General features: G+C 43.0%; 1 protein-coding gene across 2 annotated transcripts in view; it reads right to left on the bottom strand.

Annotated features, from left to right (window-relative positions):
- The window catches only part of LDLRAD4 (low density lipoprotein receptor class A domain containing 4), a 391,087-nt gene that overhangs the window by 281,763 nt on the left and 89,807 nt on the right, over positions 1–19,517 (bottom strand). For both annotated transcript variants that reach the window (XM_019545527.1, XM_019545509.1), the window contains exon 2: positions 4,372–4,834. In XM_019545527.1, coding sequence (XP_019401072.1) covers positions 4,372–4,411 — 40 coding nt within the window. In that variant the 5' untranslated portion in view covers positions 4,412–4,834. The remainder of the gene's footprint in view (positions 1–4,371; positions 4,835–19,517) is intronic.

The following is a 19,517-nucleotide window of genomic DNA, read 5'->3' on the forward strand; positions in this document are numbered from 1 at the left end:
CCCCAGTATTCTTTCCTGCCATGGCAGGGGGTCAGACTAGATGATCTGCTCAGGTCCCTTCTGACCCTAGAAACTATGAAACTATCTGCTCAGAGAAAATACAACTTAACTAAAAGCAGTATCTGTTCAGCAACTGGTTAGAAGCTCCTTCAGAAAGATTTTTTGAACTGAATGATCTGTTTTTCTGATAAGAAGGGAAATGGAAAACAAATTTGTTGTTTCACTTATACAACGTACTACTGAGATCAAAGCTTAAAAGCCAACTCAACAGATTCCACTTTCTGAAGTAAAAGGTGATGCCACTCATCTGCCTTACATAAGGACAGAAACAGAAGTATACTTAGAGTGACAACTGTCACTGTCATGTAGCAGCTCCCCACTCAGTCATGACAGCAATTCTCTCAAACCATTTATGCCTGAAAAACAGCCCTGTGAACTCCATTTTACAGCATCTCAAGTGGTTTTATTTCACTACGTTTTTCTGAACTTTATGGAGTGCAATATGTTTAGACTGTAAGCACTTTAGGACTGAGATCATGTTTTGTTCTGTGTCCTGCAGTGGTAAGAATCCCATCAGTACACTACAAATGTCATATCTGTAAATAAAATATTTACAAAATATAGCAGGATATGATAAACTATCGTCTGTGTGCCTACTAAATTATATTAACAAAATATAATCCGTTTCTCCCAAGAAATAAGAGGCAGTAAAAAATTTGTGCACGACACATTAACCTTGAAAATTCACAAACTGGGAATGCTGTTTGCAAGAGTAATTCCTGAGAGTCTAGGAAAGTCAGACTGGTCCAAAGAGCCAGATGCAAATGCAGCTGGCAAAGAGAGGAGAGGGAAGGTTCTAAAGTGCATTTGAGCCATGTTTTTCTAAAGGAAGTGGTTTTAGTATAATTAGATTTTGTGCTGTAAGAGTCATGTAATTTGTGACAATGGAAGCATGGTAGTCCAGTTTCAATTTATAAATGAGTTTTCAATCCCTTTAAGAGTAATTTTAGCACTATTACATTTTATTTAAGAGAAGTTTGAAAGTTTTGCACTGAGCTCTCATTAATTTGATTCTCTAGAAAGATGGCTACTCCAGCATTAGACTCAAAAAGGTTAGAGCCTGTAACTGATGATGAGAAAAACAAGCGTAGCCCCGTTCTTTGAAAAAAAATTGTCAAGTTTTGTAAAGTACAAGCCGAGATTCATTTGGATTGGTCGCATACAACTATTTGTGTGCATATATTAAAAGGGGGGCACGATTCATGAAGTTAGTAACAGGATACCAAATCTTTCAATTCTAGGTCAAATACCATATTTACTTGATTCTAAGACCAGGTTGTTTTCCCATGGGGGAAAAGCCCTTCATTTTAGAATTGAGTTTGATAATGGTGGGGAAAAGTGGAGGGGCCGACAGCTGTTGTGGCTCAGGCTCCAGCCCCTACCCGGTGTGTCCCCCCCACCCTCCACAACACCACCACAATCTCTGCTCCCCTGCGAGCCCCTCTCCAGCTTACCTTTGCTGTGCACTAGCAGGTTCTATCTATGCTGCAGCCTGGGGCACTGAGCACAGCCCCCACCTAGCCCTATAGTAGTCGTGCTCAGCCTACACAGCTGCTATAGGTTCTGTGCTGGGGCCATGCTCCATACCGCAGGCTGCAGAAGGGATAGAGCCTGCTGGCAGATCAAGGGTAAGGGGTGGCAGGAGAGAACAGAGGCTGGAAGTGATGGGAGAAAGGGGAACAGAGTCTGGAGGGAAGGGTGGAGGTGGGAGTAGAGGCTGGAAGGGAAGCAGGAAGCAGAGGATGAGGGAAGAGGGGAAGCATAGGTGGACAGGGAAGGGGAGACACAAGGATGTGGGGTAGGGGGGCAGGCAGGAAGCAGAGGTGACAGAGGGGCAGACACAAAGAGGGGGCACCACCTCCCCACACCACCTGCCCCCCTGCAAAGGTGGAAGGGATGAATTAAAGCTGACCCTTCAATAATTAGGTTCTATACATGGAAAATTATAACAAATGTATAGAAACTAATTATTGGCGGGGAGGGTCTTAAATTCAGGATAGTCTTATATTTGAGTAAATATGGTAAAATAGATACTCAGTATAAACAAAGAGTTATTACTATCAGATGCCATTTTCTGTTGTATATGATATGGTCTGCAACAGACATGTGCCCATAGCACCAAAAATGACAAATTTGCTTAATTTGACTGTTGTGACAGCAAAACAAACTTAAAGACTCAAGTAACATTTTAGCCTGAACCCTTGGTCTTTCAGGGTCATGGATAAAACTATCTGAGGTGGTAGAAAGGAGGTCCGTGATACACCTGTATTGTGAATAAACAGCAGCATATCAAGGCTTCAACAACAACAAACAAAATCAGTTGAAAGGTTAAAGAGATTAGGTTGATTGCTGTAGTGTACCATGATCACTTGGTATTCAGTACCAACAGCGCACAAGTTTTAAGATATCAAAGCTTCGCTATTGTACATAAAAGTGAAAGCAGGGTAGAGTTGCACCTTACAGACTAACTGAAACATAGCTGCAACAGTTCACGTAGCTAGCATCTGACAAAGTGTGGTGTTGCTCATGAAGACTTACGCAGCTATAATTCAGTCAGCTTATAAGATACAATTCTACCCTCTGCTCTGCCTAACATGGCTAACAACCTCCCTCTCTATCTATATAATGTAGATAAGACAAGTCCCTTTTACATGAATGACACTATATTATTCTGTTGTGTTGCTAACCCACCACTCCCACAAAGTTAAGCAAGAGTAGGGACTGTGGAAAAAAACCCCCACACATCTGACACTGTTTTGCTTGCAACTGTTAAATATAAAAATGATACAATATACATTCCTGGGAATTTCCCCAAGCAATAAATGCCTACCTGAGATTAACTCATATTCATAAGAACAGAGGAATGATCTCTGGAAATCAAATGTGGGTAGTAGGTTTGAGACAAATTTGAAGACCATGAACTTTTCTCCTGATCTTTACATAAACTAACAAGGTTTCAAGCAAGGTATAAGTCACCTGAATGCCTGACCCCTCTATTACATGGTTAAATTCTCTAATAACCGTTTTGGAGAGTTACTCATTTTGGGGGGCATTTCCTAATGCCTTTGTACAAGTGCAAGTCATTAAGAGTACAGTTCTCTGGTGTGAGGAGGGAAGGAGTACTTGGGACAAAGCATGTTTCACACAAGGCTGCCTGACAGTATAATCCTAGAAAAAACGGTTTAGCCGTATTTCACTGGTGGAGTCTCTTCAGTGAAAGACTCAAGCTCAAATTCTGGTGACAAATAGTAAGACAGGTATCTGTGGACAAGAACACTACCCCCAGAATGCACAATTGGAGTTCTGCCCTGGGAAAAAAATCCTCAGTAGTTCTGCGAGAAGATAGGACATGTATGTGCATATGCGCATGTGAGTATGTACACACACACGCGTGTACATTCACATACACATAGAGAAGATCAAAATTACACATTTTTAAATCAATAATTATTTATTAAATTCAAATATTTAAACACTGGAAAAATATTTGTAACCTTGATAAAGCCAGATACATGCATGACATATTTGTGCTATGGCATACAGGCATTATCAAGATTTTCCAAAGACAGAAATTCCAGCTGAATTTCCAGTTTTCTTAGGTCTTTGTTGGGCAGTAGGGAACAAAGCAATAGGGTCTACAAAAACTTCTCAAAGTTTCTCAAAGCAATAGTGTCATCAGAACCCGACAGAAATGTACTGAAAGATTCTTAAGAAAATGCTACTGGAGTTTTTATTAGAAGTTCTCAAGAGGACTGTACAGCCTTATTTAACTCTCTTTCTTTACTATTCACTTCCCATTGCATACATGGGAAAACATATTTGGATCAGTTATTTTACTTGTTTAAAACTCCAACAACTAAACAGAAATATGACCAAAGAAAAGGTTCATCAGGTCTACAGAATCCAAAATAGTGTTCCAACACTGTCCAAGCAGGCCCCTTTCAAATAAAGAATGACTTTGCTGACTATAAACTGTAATCTCTCACAACCTCACATGCATATTAAAATGAAGGACAGTTAAAATTTGTGCATGTTAAACAGGTCCTCAGGACCCATGAGGCCATCCCCTAGCTAATTCAATAAGGAAAAATTAGATGAAGTGCTCCTTTTCTAAGGCATGTAACCACCTGATTCAGATCTTAAAATATCATTCAAAAACTGAGTAGGTCATCTTAGACCACTGGAGTTGAATTATTATACTGAGAGTTTAGTGCTCACAAAGGGATAATGGAATTATAACATTTATTGTCCAAAGTAACAGCAAACTGCACAGAAATTTTTAGTTTAATTAGAACAGCAAAAGGCCCTTACCTGTGAAAGCATTTGTGGCCTGAAAACCAGCTTCCTGCATACTGCTCTGCCAGGAAAGACTGTGATTCCAATCTTAACCTGTCCTTAATAGAGGGAACAGCAAGGCTCACAGCTGTCAAGTCACTTCCATCTTAGCTTGTCAGAGTCCATTTCTTTTCCCATTCCTGCATTCAGCATCATCCAATTCCCACCTGCTCCAAGGTTCTTTGAGTTGTAGATACAAAGAATCTGCACTGAACCCAAACACCAACTCTAGCACCGTCACTTCAACCGTCAAGCCACAAGATTTTGGCCATGATGAATTTGAAAGTGAAGACAGCTGTCCATTGAAATCTTATTTCCCTTTTAAAGCTTAGTTCTCATCCTCTGCTCATCCAACATCATTTTTTTCAGGACTCAGTCACTAGTGATGTTCAATTGTCTTGTCTTACTTGTGCTTCTCTCCCCGCCTCAGGCACGTTCACTGGGAAATTAAAAAAAAGAAAAGATTATGTTTCCTGATGACCTGTAGCAACATTAAAATTAACAAACTCCATGGAACAAAAACCCCAAAACACATTATCAGGAATTGATGGTACACATTAAAGGAGATCTTCAGAAGGCAAATATTGCAATTTTGCTGAGATGCAAAATGTGACCACGCAGCTCTTTGAAGTGCAAAGAGAAACAGTGCTGAGGGTGTCATGCATCTCTGAGAACATGATATGATTTACATTTCAAAAGCCATATTTAGTAGAGATAGGAGCAGCAGTAAGTACAATAACAAAATTGCAGTTAAAAGGGAAAAGGAAAAACACTCAAGGCTCTCCAGTCTAGTCTATCCACAACCACAGTCAGGTTATTAGCATTTTATAAGCTACTTCCCTTCTTTTCTAGAGCAGGAAGCAGGATACCATATAGCATGACACTATATGCTTGTTCCCCACATTTGTCTTGTGGTTTAAATCCCTTCAATGCACTACAGGTTTCTTTGCTTTAAGCTCTGTATATGTTCCTGGAAAAAAACAGTGCATAACAAGAATTCGCAAAAAGGGAGCCTATTTTACAATGTAACAAATACGGATATGTTCCAAGACCCCCCAGGCCCCCATACTGACTCCCCCAGGCCCATTTCTTGCACTTTTACAAAATACTTTTGGTACTCACCAACAGCGGACAGTATACATAAGCACAGGGTGGTGGTGAATGTTACCCTAATGGGGATGGCAACTACCGAAACACGTGTCACAGACAATGAGCGAGAATCACAGATCCACACAGGAGACTATATTTTGGTACGCATCACTCCCACAATGCACTGCACAAAACAGCTGACTGCGGGCTTCTACCACACCAATCACATAACAGTGAATTTACCTCACATATAACAAATTTTTGGTATAAAAAGGGTCATTGCATAAAAGCGAATTCACTCATACAGAACCCACATAAAGCAAGGGAAACTTGAATCTACTAAAAATCTCAATCCCAGTCAGATAATGCTACTCAGATGTTTTCAGGTGCTTAGTATGCTTTAAAGAAGTGGGCAGGGGCAGTCAAATTCTCAACAATGCCTGCTGTTTCTTCTAAGAAAAGGATATCTGAGAATGACAATACATTAAGAACCAGATCCAAATCTCCCTTGGAGGTGCTTAAATGAGATGAGATATTCAGACGCCTCATCTTCTAAAAGTGATCTTAATTGGCCTCACACCTGCAGAGGCAAAACCACTGACACATAGAAGTGTTACATGCTTACATTTTGGCCTGAGAAGTTCCCTAACTCCATAGGATCTGAACAGGCTCAGAAACAACCTAGATCAAACACATAGGCTCCTAACCTTAAGCTCTTTTATAATCCAGATCAGAGTTGGGAGATGCCTCGACTCCACTTAAGACCCTGATCTCTTAACCATTCACAGAGCATGTGACAGATGATACTGAAGCACAGCTACTACAGTGGCTCACTGGGCATGTGGTGGTGTCCACCTGCTACATAGTAAACTAAGGGTTACACTACTTGCTCTTGAAGTGGAAAACAGGAATTTAGACCCTCCTCAGCCTGAGGGGATACAAATCCACATTTCTGAGTTCCCAGAAGAGTACTATAATTGGCAAGCTATGGAATAGGCTGGGTGGAAGCAACACTTCCCCCTTGCAGTTGAAAGCCATCCGTTATGTAACCAAGTGTTCCAGAATCATACAGGACTATGTATATATTTTACATTACTCAGCACTGGTTAAAACCCAAGGTGTCTAACAGCCCCGGGAGCAGCATCAAGAATCCAGGATTCCCCTTTCCCAGGCTCTTTTTATCGAGCAAGAAAAATATAAGAGAAAAAAAGAAATGTTTGTTCTCTTCCTGACCACAACATTTGCACTCTTTGGCTGCACAGCAACCCAGGTTCAACAGACAAGCAGCAGATGCACTGCACCCTACAATTGTATAGTTTGATAGTTGATAGCACTGTCTTAGAAGCAAGTCCCCTGGTCTTCAGCTTCCTGGACAAATACTCTGATCACTAAGCTACTGGGTAGAAAATTGGGTACCACCACTAACCATGTTTTCTAGATAGAATGATGAGCCCTGTCCTCTATACTGAATTCAACACAGTCATTATCAACAAACACCTCTTCTCCAGGTGGTCTGGATCCTGACTGATGGAGGTGCCTGAAGCATAGCCCTGAAGTAGCCTCCTATACTCCAAGGAGGAGCTGGAATTCAGATACACTCCTAGCATCTCCCACAAGCCTGCTGTCAGCAACCCCTGCCCAGCACTGAGGTGCTCTGCGTCACCCTTTGGGTGCAATCAACTCTTTCCATTGACTCATTAAGGAGCTTGCTCAGTATAATATGCCTAACCCTCTCTGCTTGAATCGCCCTTTTGGGGTATGCTGCCTGTACATCAGGCAGTGCAACTCCTAATTGGAAGAACCTACAAGAACAGTCTGAATCTGGCTCTAAGGTCTACATGACCAGATTTTTAAAAAAACTAGGATGGGATATTTAGTCTCATCATTGGCAAGGAACTAGGGTGATCATGGGAAGATTCTGGTGTAGTTTGTGTACTTCAGGGGTAAGAGTTATTCAGAGGGAATAAGTAGTGTTTTACATCTGGGGCACCGCATGTTTGGGACAATTATCCTTCTGCGCTGCCATGAAGTTGATAGTTGCAAGGGACTTGGCAGCTGAGTCCACTACGATCATCTCTCATACAAACAACTCACTGATCCTCCAGTTCTCTCCATCTTCCTGTAATACCTTATAGTGGCCCATCTCTACTTCACTGACATACTCAAGGGTTTTCTGCTTTTGTGCAGGACCTTTGTACACTGATGATTTTTACACAGGATATGCAATACTGAAACCAGACCTGAGGTCCATCTACTCTAATTTCCCATCTGACTATGGCCAGCAGAGAATGCCTCAGAGGAAAGTATATGAACTCTGCATAGTAGCATATCACACATGTGAAATAAATCTCTCTCTCATACCATGTGTGAAGCAAGAGTCCTTGGGGTTTTTTTATGATATACTTTATTGGACTGACTATATAGTTGGGAAGAATGTTAGAAACACTTCTGGTCAGAAAGTACTGTTTTCCCCGGTTTCTCCCAATGATACAGTTGCTCCAAAAAAGTTATCACCAAAAACAACCCCCTTGCTCCTCACATATCATGTACCATTACAGCTACAACACTCCAACTGTACTCCCACATTACATGTCAGCCTGTCCTACTGTAACACTTAAGAGATTTGCTTAAGCATTTAAGCAAAAGATTTAATATCTCAGGGTGCCTGTACATATCACAGGGTTTAATCCTCATTAAATTATATAGGTTATAAAATTTAAACTTGTTTATTTTGTAGCATTGCATCAACGTTTGCATATACTAGGTTTTTGAACGAATTAAGCCCGGTCCCTGGCCAGTGTCCCAGGAGAGAGGGACAATCCTGTTCTGCTCCCCTCAACCTGGGCTCGGGGCCCCCCCACCCTGCCCCACAGCTGCAGGCTCCATCCTGGCCAGTGTCACAGAGGAACAGGACACGCTGCCCCTCAGGCCCGCCCAGGACTCTTCACCCTGTGCCCTGCCATGCAGCTGTAGGAACAGAAACCTGGCACACGGCACAAGAAAAAAAAAGCAGCAGCAGCAATTTAAAGCAACATCTGGTAGATAAGAGGCTCAATACATATCTTTGAGTGCCTTTGCATTTGCGCGCACGGAATCCATGGACGCAATGCTTTAATTCGCAACAAACAAAACTAAACTACGCCTGAGGAGTTTTAGTTTAATGCACCACAAAAACTTCAAAAGCATCCAGAAAACCAACTCATGCAAACAGTAACACTGCTGTACCACAAGAAAGGGTGAAAACAATGTGGCGGGTACAAATGCCCTCAGATCATCCTAAGTGCACTGAAGATTCTGGTACCTGTTACAACACTTTATGCTCCAAATGCATCAGTGCATGTATGGCTGGGTCCTCAAGGTCTTAATTAAGGCCCTGCTTCCCATGTGTGTTAGCACAATTAAGCAAGCTGAACACTCAGTTGACTTCCTTACGCTTTGGCTACTATATGGCTAACTAGTACAGCTACAAATGCACACGCCTGAATCTTAAAAAGATTTTTTTCCTAATCACATTAAGACAACACAATAGAAAAAGATGGTCCATCAAGACATACCAAGATATGTAAGGGAGGCAAGCTGCCTCACTAGTTATTTACATTCAAATCAGGAGGCAAAAGGGTCTCATTTTGAAAGCAATTAGCCCAGACACTAGCAATGTCTATGTAACTGTATCACAAAATTTTGTTGAGCATCCTCTGCTTCTTCAGTTGGAGCCATTATGGTGTTGTAACAATATAATAAGACTTGTATTCAGCAAAACTAAAAGCTCTTGCATTAGGACTTTACAACTAGATATATGGGTTTAATTCTTAACTCATGTGACAAGCATTAGGACTGCCCTAAACAGACATTTTTCAATACTGCAAAACCTCTTGGTATATGACAGATTTTGCTCATGGGACTCTACTGAACTTCCAGGGATCCTGTGCAAATGGAAAGAGGTGGTTTGACCAATCATTTGGGGGAGGCATACAAAGTGCTGACAACTTGCTGGGCCCAAGCCAGAGCTAGAAATCCAGTCAGTACTGGAAAAAAATCTGTTTGATGTTATTGCAAAGTAGGTTCTATAGCTCATTTTAAAGATTTTTATGAGTTATCTCCACATTTTCTTAGGCCTTTCTTCAATTAGCCAAAATACAGTTAATTAATTAATCAAATTTAATTCAAAATCAAATACATGTTACAACACCTTTTAAACTCTCACACTGCCATTGGTTTGAATCAGAGATACCAATACATTCTGCCCTATGCTAAAGCAAACCAGCAAAATGGCAACTTCCTGGGTTTGGGGGTTTGTTTGTTTTTTAAATTAAATCGTATTAAGATACACCCCCCATCCACTCACAAAAGGGCCAAAACTTTAGATAATATAAGTCAGTATAGTTCCACTGACTTCAATTACCTAGATTTATATCAGCTGAGGACCAGGTCATTTGGCCCAGAAATATTAAACTGACTTTTTAAAAGGAGCTGAATCTGTAAATAAAAAAAAAAAAAGATAATTAATGACTTGGAGATAATCAGGTCCTATAATACTGACAGGATGCAAAACAAAATCCATAATATAAGACAAAAAAAAATTGCCCTACTCACACCAGTTATCTTCTCCAGTCCAATCCTACAGGAATTTACCTCTTGCAGTGTTATGACAGCCTCAGAAGCAAAGCAAAACATTGTATTTTTAAAAAGATGTAGATCTGCTTAAGAGATGTTTAGCTACTATATGCTTCATATGACAAAATACCCAGAGGACAAACAAATCTCTGTGTTTTTACCCTCTCCACTGTATTCAAGATGTCCCTGCAAAAGCATGCCATTTAAACCCGTATACATTGAACAGAGAGACACAAATGTTGTGACCACTCAACATAAAAAATAGAATTGTAAAGTCACATTTGTCAACTCATCCTACTAACGTACTGTATTTCTCAATTTCTCCCACAATTTGGGAAACTGGACATCAAAAGACAAGTTTAACAAAGCAGAGAACTGAGACAGAGAAGTGTCAGCAGTACATTAAGAAGTCAGTGGATTTAAATCCTATGATAATATTTACATATTATGAAGTATTATGCAATCACTAGTCTGGGTCAATGCTCAGTGCAACTCCAACTCAAAGAAATGAAACTGTAGTTTTCCAATACTAGTTAGTATCTCTGTAATATCTTCAATAATTCAAAATATCAGAATGTAAATGTTGCAGGCTTTTTGTTTTGTTTTATTTTGTTTGGGTGTTGGGGTGTGATTTCTTCCATTGCATACAGTCTATTTCTTTGGCTAACTGCTGGTTCCGCTGGAGATGGATATGCAATGAGAGCTAACCGGCTGAGTAGTCAGAGCTCAGAGTTGTGGGCAGCATCTTCTGCAATAGTCATCTGCATGCAATATCTGAAAAAAGAGTAAATGCTTGACTAAGACGTTTTTAAATTTATAACAGGAACATCTCCAAAGATGTGCTAGCCCATCAGTTAAGTTCTTGAACATTTTCAGGACTGTGATTTTTTGCAGACCTGGTTTAATTAAATAAGGCAAGGACTGGTAACCTCATTAACAATGTCAACAAAGGTTAAAGAGAATGTAAAAACAGAGAAAAAAATTGCCCGTGGCCCCTACCCTTACCTGTGGTCCTTGCAGAATGAGTTTGTGACAACTGCAGAGCTTATCAAATTTGGTTGGAAGGTTTGGTATATATTTATAAGAACACCAAAAAATATGCCCAAGCAATTTAAACTATCCACTAGTAGAACCAGCTGTGTATTCATCTAGAGTAGTCGTTTATTTCTTCACTCTCTGAGCAGTTGCCCAGAGTTTTGTAGGTTACAATTCTCTGTCTTTGACACATCTTTTAATGTTTTAAGCTCTTATTTTGTTTTTCAGTAGGGATTTCTCAGTCTGATATTAATATTTACTAGTTTCGTTATCTCTTTTTTAGACAGTAAAGTATGTATTTGCACTGTGTGATTCTCTAGTTGTTTTTCTTGATTTAATGTAAAAATTCTTTTCATTCTCAGCCAGCATTGTGCTAGTGCCCAAGGATCACATTAAACATGCACTAGGGCTTGGGAAAAATGCCATGCTTCATATGAGACCAAGAACCAAAGTGTTTATGAGAGTTAAAGAGCACACGAGAGTTTCCACAAGATATCTGCCTTCTGGACTTAAGCTTCATAGAATCAATGAGTCGGAAGGGCCCTAGACAGACCATCTAATCCAAGCCCCTGCCATGGGCAGGAAGGAGCACTGGGGGTGGCAGGGGTCATAAGACCCCAGCCAGGTGCCTATCCAGTCTCCTCTTGAAGATTTCCAGGGAAGATGAGAGCACCACCTCTCTGGGAAGTCTATTCCAGGCTCTGGCCACCCTTACTGTGAAGTAGTTCTTCCTAATATCTAACCTAAACCTATCCTCCCTCAGCTTGTGGCCATTGCTTCTGGTGACTCCAAGGGGGGCCCTGGTGAACAGACTTTCCCCGAGTCCCTGCTGATGGCCCCTGATAAGCCACAAGATCCCCCTTCAGTCTCCTCTTGCGGAGACTGAAGAGATTCAGGTCCCTCAGCCTCTCCTCATAGGGCTGGCCACGGAGGCCTCAACCACACGAGTGGCCTCCTCTAGACCCTCTCTAGGTTCTCCACATCCCTCTTGATGTGCGTTGCCCAGAACTGGACACAGTACTCCAGCTGCAGCCTGACCAGCGCCGCATAGACGGGGAGCAAGACCTCTCTGGACCTGTTAGTGATGCCCCTGTTGATGCATGACAGGGTGCGTTGGCTCTGCCTATTGCTTCGTCACATTGGCAACTCATATTCATCCTGGAGTCCATCCTGACTCCAAGATCCCTCTCTGCCTCTGCTGCTGAGAGGGTCAGCCCCTAACCTATAACCATAATGCTGGTTCCCTCTCCCCAGGTGCAGCACCCTGCACTTGTCCTTGTTGATCCGCAGCCTGTTCAGATCCGCCCACTACTCTAACCTATCCAGGTCTGCCTAGATACGGTCCCTGCCTGCCAGTGTATTCACTTTACTCCACAGCTTGGTGTCATCAGCGAACTTGAACATGGTGCTCTCCACACCCTCGTCCAGGTTGCTAATGAAGATGTTGAACAGCACCGGCCCTAGGACTGAGCCCTGGGGGACTCTGCTGCCCACACCCTCCCAGGTCGACATCGACTCATCCACCACCACCCTCTGCGTTCACCTCTGAAGCCAGTTTGCCACCCATGTGACCATGCATTTGTCAATGCCGCAGACCCTCAGAATTGGGTGGGACACTGTGTCGAAGGCCTTCTGGAAATCCAAGAAGATGACACCGACTTCCTCCTTCCCATCTAAGCTCTTTGTTACCTGGTCACAGAAAGAGACCAGGTTAGTCGGGCAGGACCGGCCTTGCACAAACCCATACTGGTTACCCCTCAACCTCACTTCCCCTGCAGGGCTCTCACAAATGTGGCCCTTGATAATTTTTTCAAAGACCTTCCCCAGGATAGAACTGAGGCTGACTGGCCTGTAGTTGCCAGGCTGTTACTTCCTCCCCTTCTTGAAAATAGGGACCACATCAGCCCTTTTCCAGTCCTCAGGGACTTGGCCCAAGCACCAGGAGTCCGCAAACAGCCGTGCTAATGGCTCCATGATGACACCAGCCAATTCCCTCAGCACCCACGGACAAAGGTCATCCGGGCCCGCCGACTCGGACACATCTAAGCCCTCCAAGTAATCCTTAAATAGGTCTGAACTAACAATCAGGGGCTCTGGGAATTGTGTTGCACTTGGGCAGTAGAAACCAGCAGCACTCTTATAGAATGGGAAACTCCTTTCTTGAGAGCACAGAGGCAGAAAAGGATCTTGGAGTCATTATCGACTCCAAGATGAACATAGGCCGACAATGCGAGGTCACGGTTGGCAGGACTAAGCAGTCCTTGTCGTGCATCTACAGGTGCATCTCAAGTAGAGCCAAGGAGATGATCCTCCTCCTCTGTGCGACACTGGTCCAGTTCTGTGTGTCCCACTTCAGGAGAGATGTGGACAACATTGAGAGGGTCCAGAGGAGGGCCACTCACATGATCCGGGGACAACAGGGCAGACCCTACAATGAAAGACTGCGGGACCTAAACCTGTTCAGCCTTCACAGGAGAAGGCTGAGGGGGGACCTGGTGAGTGTATATAAACTCACTAGGGGGGACCAGGAGGGTTTGGGAGAGACACTTTCCCCTAGCGCCCCCTGGCATAACAAGGAACAATGGACACAAGTTATTGGAGAGTAGATTTAGATTACACATCCGCAAGAACTACTTCACAGTTAGAGTGGCTAAAAGCTGGAACCAACTTCCAAGGGAAGTGGTGCTGGCTCCTACCCTGGGGGTCTTAAGAAGAGGATTGATGCCTACCTGGCTGGACTCATTTGAGTCCAGTTTTTCTCCCGCCCAGGCAGGGGGTCGGACTTCAAGATCTACAAGGTACCTTCGACCCTACTTCTGTGATTCTGTGACTCGCATCCTTCCCAGGCCTCTCTACACTGTCACCCAAGACCACCCCATTGTCAGCAGACAGGAACACAGAGGCAAAGAACTTGTTGAAGAGTTCTACCTTCTCTCACGCATCCGTCACCAACTGCCCTGCCCTGCCACGTAGGGGTCCAATGTTACCCTGAGACTTCTTCTTGCTACCTATATACTTGAAGAAGGACTTTTTGTTATCCTTAATCCCAGAAGCTAATCTAAGCTCTAGTGCTGCTTTAGCCTTCCTTACCAAATCCCTACAAGCTCAGGTCAGGGAGGTGTACTCCTCCTTTGTCCCTGCCCCCTGCTTCCACCGCCAATACAGTTTTTTGCTTTGCCCTCAGGCCAGCCTGAATATCCACGCTCAGCCACAAAGGTTTCTTGGACCCTTTTCCCACCTTCCTGCGCAGAGGAATTGTGTCCTGCTGTGCCCCAAGGATAGTCTCCTTGAGGAAGGACCACCTTTCCTGGACCCCCATACTAGCTACCCCCGGGCTCCAAGTGCCTCCCTGACTACTGCCTTGAGTACATGGAAGTTGGCTTTCCTAAAGTCAAGCATTTGTGCTGTGCTAGTTAACCTCCCCACCTTTCTCTGAATAACAAACTGGATCACTTCATGATCACTGTCCCCTAGGCTCCCTTGTACTAGCATCTCCCCCACCAGGTCATCCCCAGAGGCTAACACCAGATCCACTATGGCATTTCCCCTAGTGGAATATCCTAGACCCCCCCCCGAAGGGAAAAAAATAAAACATAATCATGCTAGTCTAAAAATCTATCTGGATCAAGGAGACTGGAGTGTTCTTTGACCTTTCCTTGCCAACAAAATGAATTCTTACATGGCAGCAGCAGAATCTAATTCTATACTGGCCTTGTGCAAAAGCACCACTACCAAAAATCTCTTGGGCAGCTAATAAATTTGCAGAAGACTTGTAAGAACACGAAGTGGAGGAGGTGGGAAGAAGTGATATTTTTGGAAGGAGTCTAACAATATCTACATCTAGAAGCAGTATTTGCAAGTCTCTCCAAACCCTGTTTGATGGCTCAACCAAAATCAATATCCTCTGTTGCCCAAAATATAGCTCAATGACTGTATGTCAGGAGAAGAGAGATGGAGATGGAAGCTATCATAAATTCTGACTCGTGTTCAGTAGCTTCTAAAGGCAGAGTGTTTGTATATAGTACAAAACTGTGAGCACCCTGCATCCAGCTGGGTCTCAAATGCCACTGGCCTCTCTCCACTTCAGAGGGAAACCAGTACTGTGGGTCCTGCCCACACCATTCAGTCATATGCACCAGGGTCTGGCAACCTATGGCCCCTGGGCCAGATCTGGCCCACGAAAAGAGTGGATCTAGACCACAGCAGCTCAGGGAATCAGCAGCAAGCTCCAGCCTGGGCAGCAGAGGAGGCATTGCCAGGGTCCTACTACCTGCCCTGTTTTGTATTCCCTCTGCAGCCTCTGTTGATTGCTGGGGGCAGCAAGGAGATCTGCAGCTTATGGCAAGGGCTAAGTTGCAAGCAGCAGTCCATGGGGGCAAAAGACTGCCAACAGGAGCAGAAGAGTAAAGCAGATGTTCACCCCAATTAGTTTCAGTCTGCTGTGCCTCTGGTACAGACACTGGAGAGGACAGGCAAGGCACAGGCAACCACCTCTCCTGCTATTCATAAAGTTCCCAACGTGAAGGAGAAAGGAAGGTAAGAACAAGCTCTCTCCTTTCCCCTGTTCCATATTATTAGAGTGAAATAAACTGTTCTTACAGACAGTACTTCCCAGGCTTCTCTCAGGTCAGCAAAAGCAGCAGAGTGACTGTATGACCTGAGCAATACATACCTCTAGCCAGGCCTGTGACAGCACCTAACTATTTCAGAAATGTACAGTTCATCAAGAATTCTAATATCCTGGCAAAAAAGGTATCTACAGATCCAAGAATACTTTTACATGAATAGCTCTTCCAAGTCCTTCGTGTCCAACTATCTATCATGCACTTTGCAGTTTCTAGCCACCACCCTCTCTGACATACATTTCCATCCTGATTTCCTCACTACTCCTAGCCCTTTACTATAAAACAAATGCTTAGCTATTTGTCTTATCCACTGACAAAGCTTTTAGAAGAGGCAAGCTGGCAGCACTCCCTTCTTGCAGCAGATGGTGGTTATGTCAACCATAACCCTCCTAGGAGCCCTGGGGCAGTCTTACTGCCAGAAAATCAAAACATGGGACAACGCCTTCTGGGTGGATGGGGAAGAGGGTGCACAGCTGGAAGGAACCCCTCCCACAGAGCTGGGGAAAATAGCCAACATTCCCCTGCATAAGTACACACAGCACAGACAGAGTCACAAAAAGGAGTCTGCTGCAACCAAAGTAAAGTTAATTTAAGATTTAAAGCCAAGCAACACATCTAAACTTGTGACTTTTCTAGGGACTAAGCACTGGGACAATTCCTGTTAACTTTGACTCTAAAATCTTAAGAGATGCACAGCCAGTGTCACACAACAGTCCAGAGAACTTCAGTGGGAAGTGTATGACTAGCCACCCATGGGATTCAGAAAATGCAGTTTAGCTTCTAGATTCAGCCAGTAAAGTCATTTAACTTGAGTAGAATTACTTGATCTGACTGTAAAAGCACAAGATTCATATTGTAGCAAATGTATATAAAAATGAATAAGCATACCAGATTTGTGTTAGCAATAATCCAAAATTGATGTTTGACAGGTTATCAGAAAAATTAGCTTGGCTGTGCTGTAGTTAAATAAGAGTTGTGCACCTCTTTCTGATAGCAGCTGAGGGCACTCAGCACCTCTGAAGCAGCACATACTGGTTTTCTGAAGTATGAATCTAGAAGCTAAACTGCATTTTCTGAATCCCATGGGTGGTTAGTCATACACTTCCCACTGAAGTTCTCTGGACTGTTGTGTGACACTGGCTGTGCATCTCTTAAGATTTTAGAGTCTAAGTGAAGAGAAAAACTCATCTACACAAGACTTAAGCAGTTTAATGAGCATAACCTGGTACCATGTATATTGAGGTAACACTGATAGCATCTCGCATCTTCCTGGAAGGCTAGATCAGGCAGTGTTGTGCAAGGGCACCTGTTGTGAGCAACAGTTGTTCAGGAACACAAGGAATTTAACGGAAAGGTCCACTAGTATTTTAAACCCATTATTCCATAAATCTAGTTCTACCTTGTCCTCTGCATCACTTGTATCATAGCTAAGGACAGAGAAGCTGGAGATGGAGCACTGAATTCATCAATAAAGTAATAAAAGACCAAATGTCAGTGAGAGGGAATGACCAACTCCTTGGCCAATTGTAAGAGCTGTGAAGCTGTTTCAAGTAAATGGGGCTCTTCTTCCTTGGGAAGACAGCTGGGACCAGTGACACTACTGATTCATAATCCAGCAAGAGAAACTTGCGACTTTTCTAGGAATTAAGTATTGGGACAGTTCCTTTTAACTCTGACACTAAAATCTTAAGAGATTCACAGTCAGAATCACACAACACTCCAGAGAACTCACTACAGGAGACAAACCTACTTGCAGGCAACACAGAGGAAAGAAGGAAACATCCCAGCTCCATTAACCTGCATCACAGAGCTGAATCTCGTCAGTGCAATACATTCCTGTACCTTCCCTCCCCCAAGGAACACAGATAGATATAGTTAAGCTCCGTCTGCTAACAGACAGCATTTATAAGACCAGGCTGTACATCAGCACTCCTCAATACAGAAATGAAACACAGGGAACACTGCACCACACACAGAAGAGAAGAAAAAAAATAACGACTTATTTGGGTATCCTGTGTATTATATGCCATAGAATATCATCAGTAATTCCTGTACCAAGTCCAGTCAAGTGAGTCAGACACAATATCATTTAGAGAGAGCATAAAAACTTGATTTTAAAAGCCTCCAAGCAATGAAAAATGTACCACATCCCTTAGTACAGCATTCCAAGTAATTACTATAAAGGTTAAATATTTGCACCTTATTTTTCCAGTATTACTTACACAAAAAACTATGCTAAAAGAATATGATAGGTGCAAAGCCAAAAATGCACTGCAGAAATGAAAAAAATGCTATGTCAAACCTAAAGAAAAAAAGAAGTCAGACTACACAGTGACATACTCTTAAAAATCACTGCACGTGCTTTCTCCCTCAGGCTTGAAGAATGCTCTGCATTCAAAACCTTGTCTAACTTTATCCCAACTATGCAGATATAAAAGATCTCACCCAAAAATATCCTTGCCCCTCACAAAATTATGGCTGCATGGGGAAACTTCATTCAGATTGTGTGCGCGCACAATGATAGAGTCTTTAAATCCAATGTTTCCACTGGACACAGACCTCATCCAGTGCTTAGGACCCTGCCTCATTTGCTGAAAACATTGTAAAGTATGAAGTGAATGAGATGGGATTGTCAGAAGAGAAAGGGTAGTCTCACTGTTATGAGAATTGACTTCCTCAGCTACAGAGTTCCTTTTTGATGACAATAAGTCCCAGTAGTTAAACCTTCACTAACTGTGTGTTCCTCCTTTTCCATGTGCCTGACCAGGGTTCTGCTCTGCAGAAATGTCAAGCTTCATGGACACAGCGGAAGCAACGAGGTGCTCTTCTGGCAACAAAAAAGTTCTATACACCCTGAACAATCAGGTAATGGGCACTTTAAATTGCACACCGAAACTCGTGGACACTTTTGACCTTACTGTCTTTCTGCCTCAAATTTCTCCTTTGTAAATTAAGAATAATGATAGCCATTCCTCTTACAAGATATGAATTAATTATTTTTATCTGTGAATCAATCAGATAGCATGATGACTGAGCACCACAAAAAAAAAGCCCAAAAGGAACTAAACCTTTTGGTCTTCAAGCAGTAAATATGGCACAAGACCACACCGAACAATGTGAGAAAATAAAATACTAGACACCCAGTGAGCAAGCACCTTCTATCTTGTAAGAGGGGAAAAAAACCCATTATATGATGGTGAAATTAGACAGCACCATACCTTACACACTCCAGGGAGGAGAGGCCTAGCCTTCTCAGAATGCAATTTCCCCCTTGCTCCCTACAACTCCCATGCTCATTTCCTAGCAGGTCCCAGTTTTACCCCACCTACTGCTTCCCCATCTTCAAAGCCTGTGTTGTCCCTTTGGCTAAGTACAGATAGTCATAGAATCATAGAAGTAGGATTGGAAGGGACCTTGTAGATCTTCAAGTCTGACCCCCTGCCTGGGCAGGAGAAAAACTGGGCTCAAATGACTCCAGCCAGGTAGACATCAATCCTCTTCTTAAGACCCCCAGGGTAGGAGCCAGCACTACTTCTTTGGAAGTTGGTTCCAGATTCTAGCCGCCCTGACTGTGAAGTAGTTCTTACGGGTGTGTAATCTAAACCTACTCTCCAATAACTTGTGGCCATTATTCCTTGTTATGCCAGGGGGCGCTAGGGGAAAAAAAGTCTCTCCCAAACCCTTCTGGTCCCCACTAGTGAGTTTATAGACAGTCACCAGATCCCCCCTCAGCCTTCTCTTGTGAAGGCTGAACAGGTT

This window comes from Crocodylus porosus, unplaced genomic scaffold (assembly GCF_001723895.1).
Source record: "Crocodylus porosus isolate Cpor-Errol unplaced genomic scaffold, CroPor_comp1, whole genome shotgun sequence".
In the NCBI taxonomy this organism is placed as follows: Eukaryota; Metazoa; Chordata; order Crocodylia; family Crocodylidae; genus Crocodylus; species Crocodylus porosus.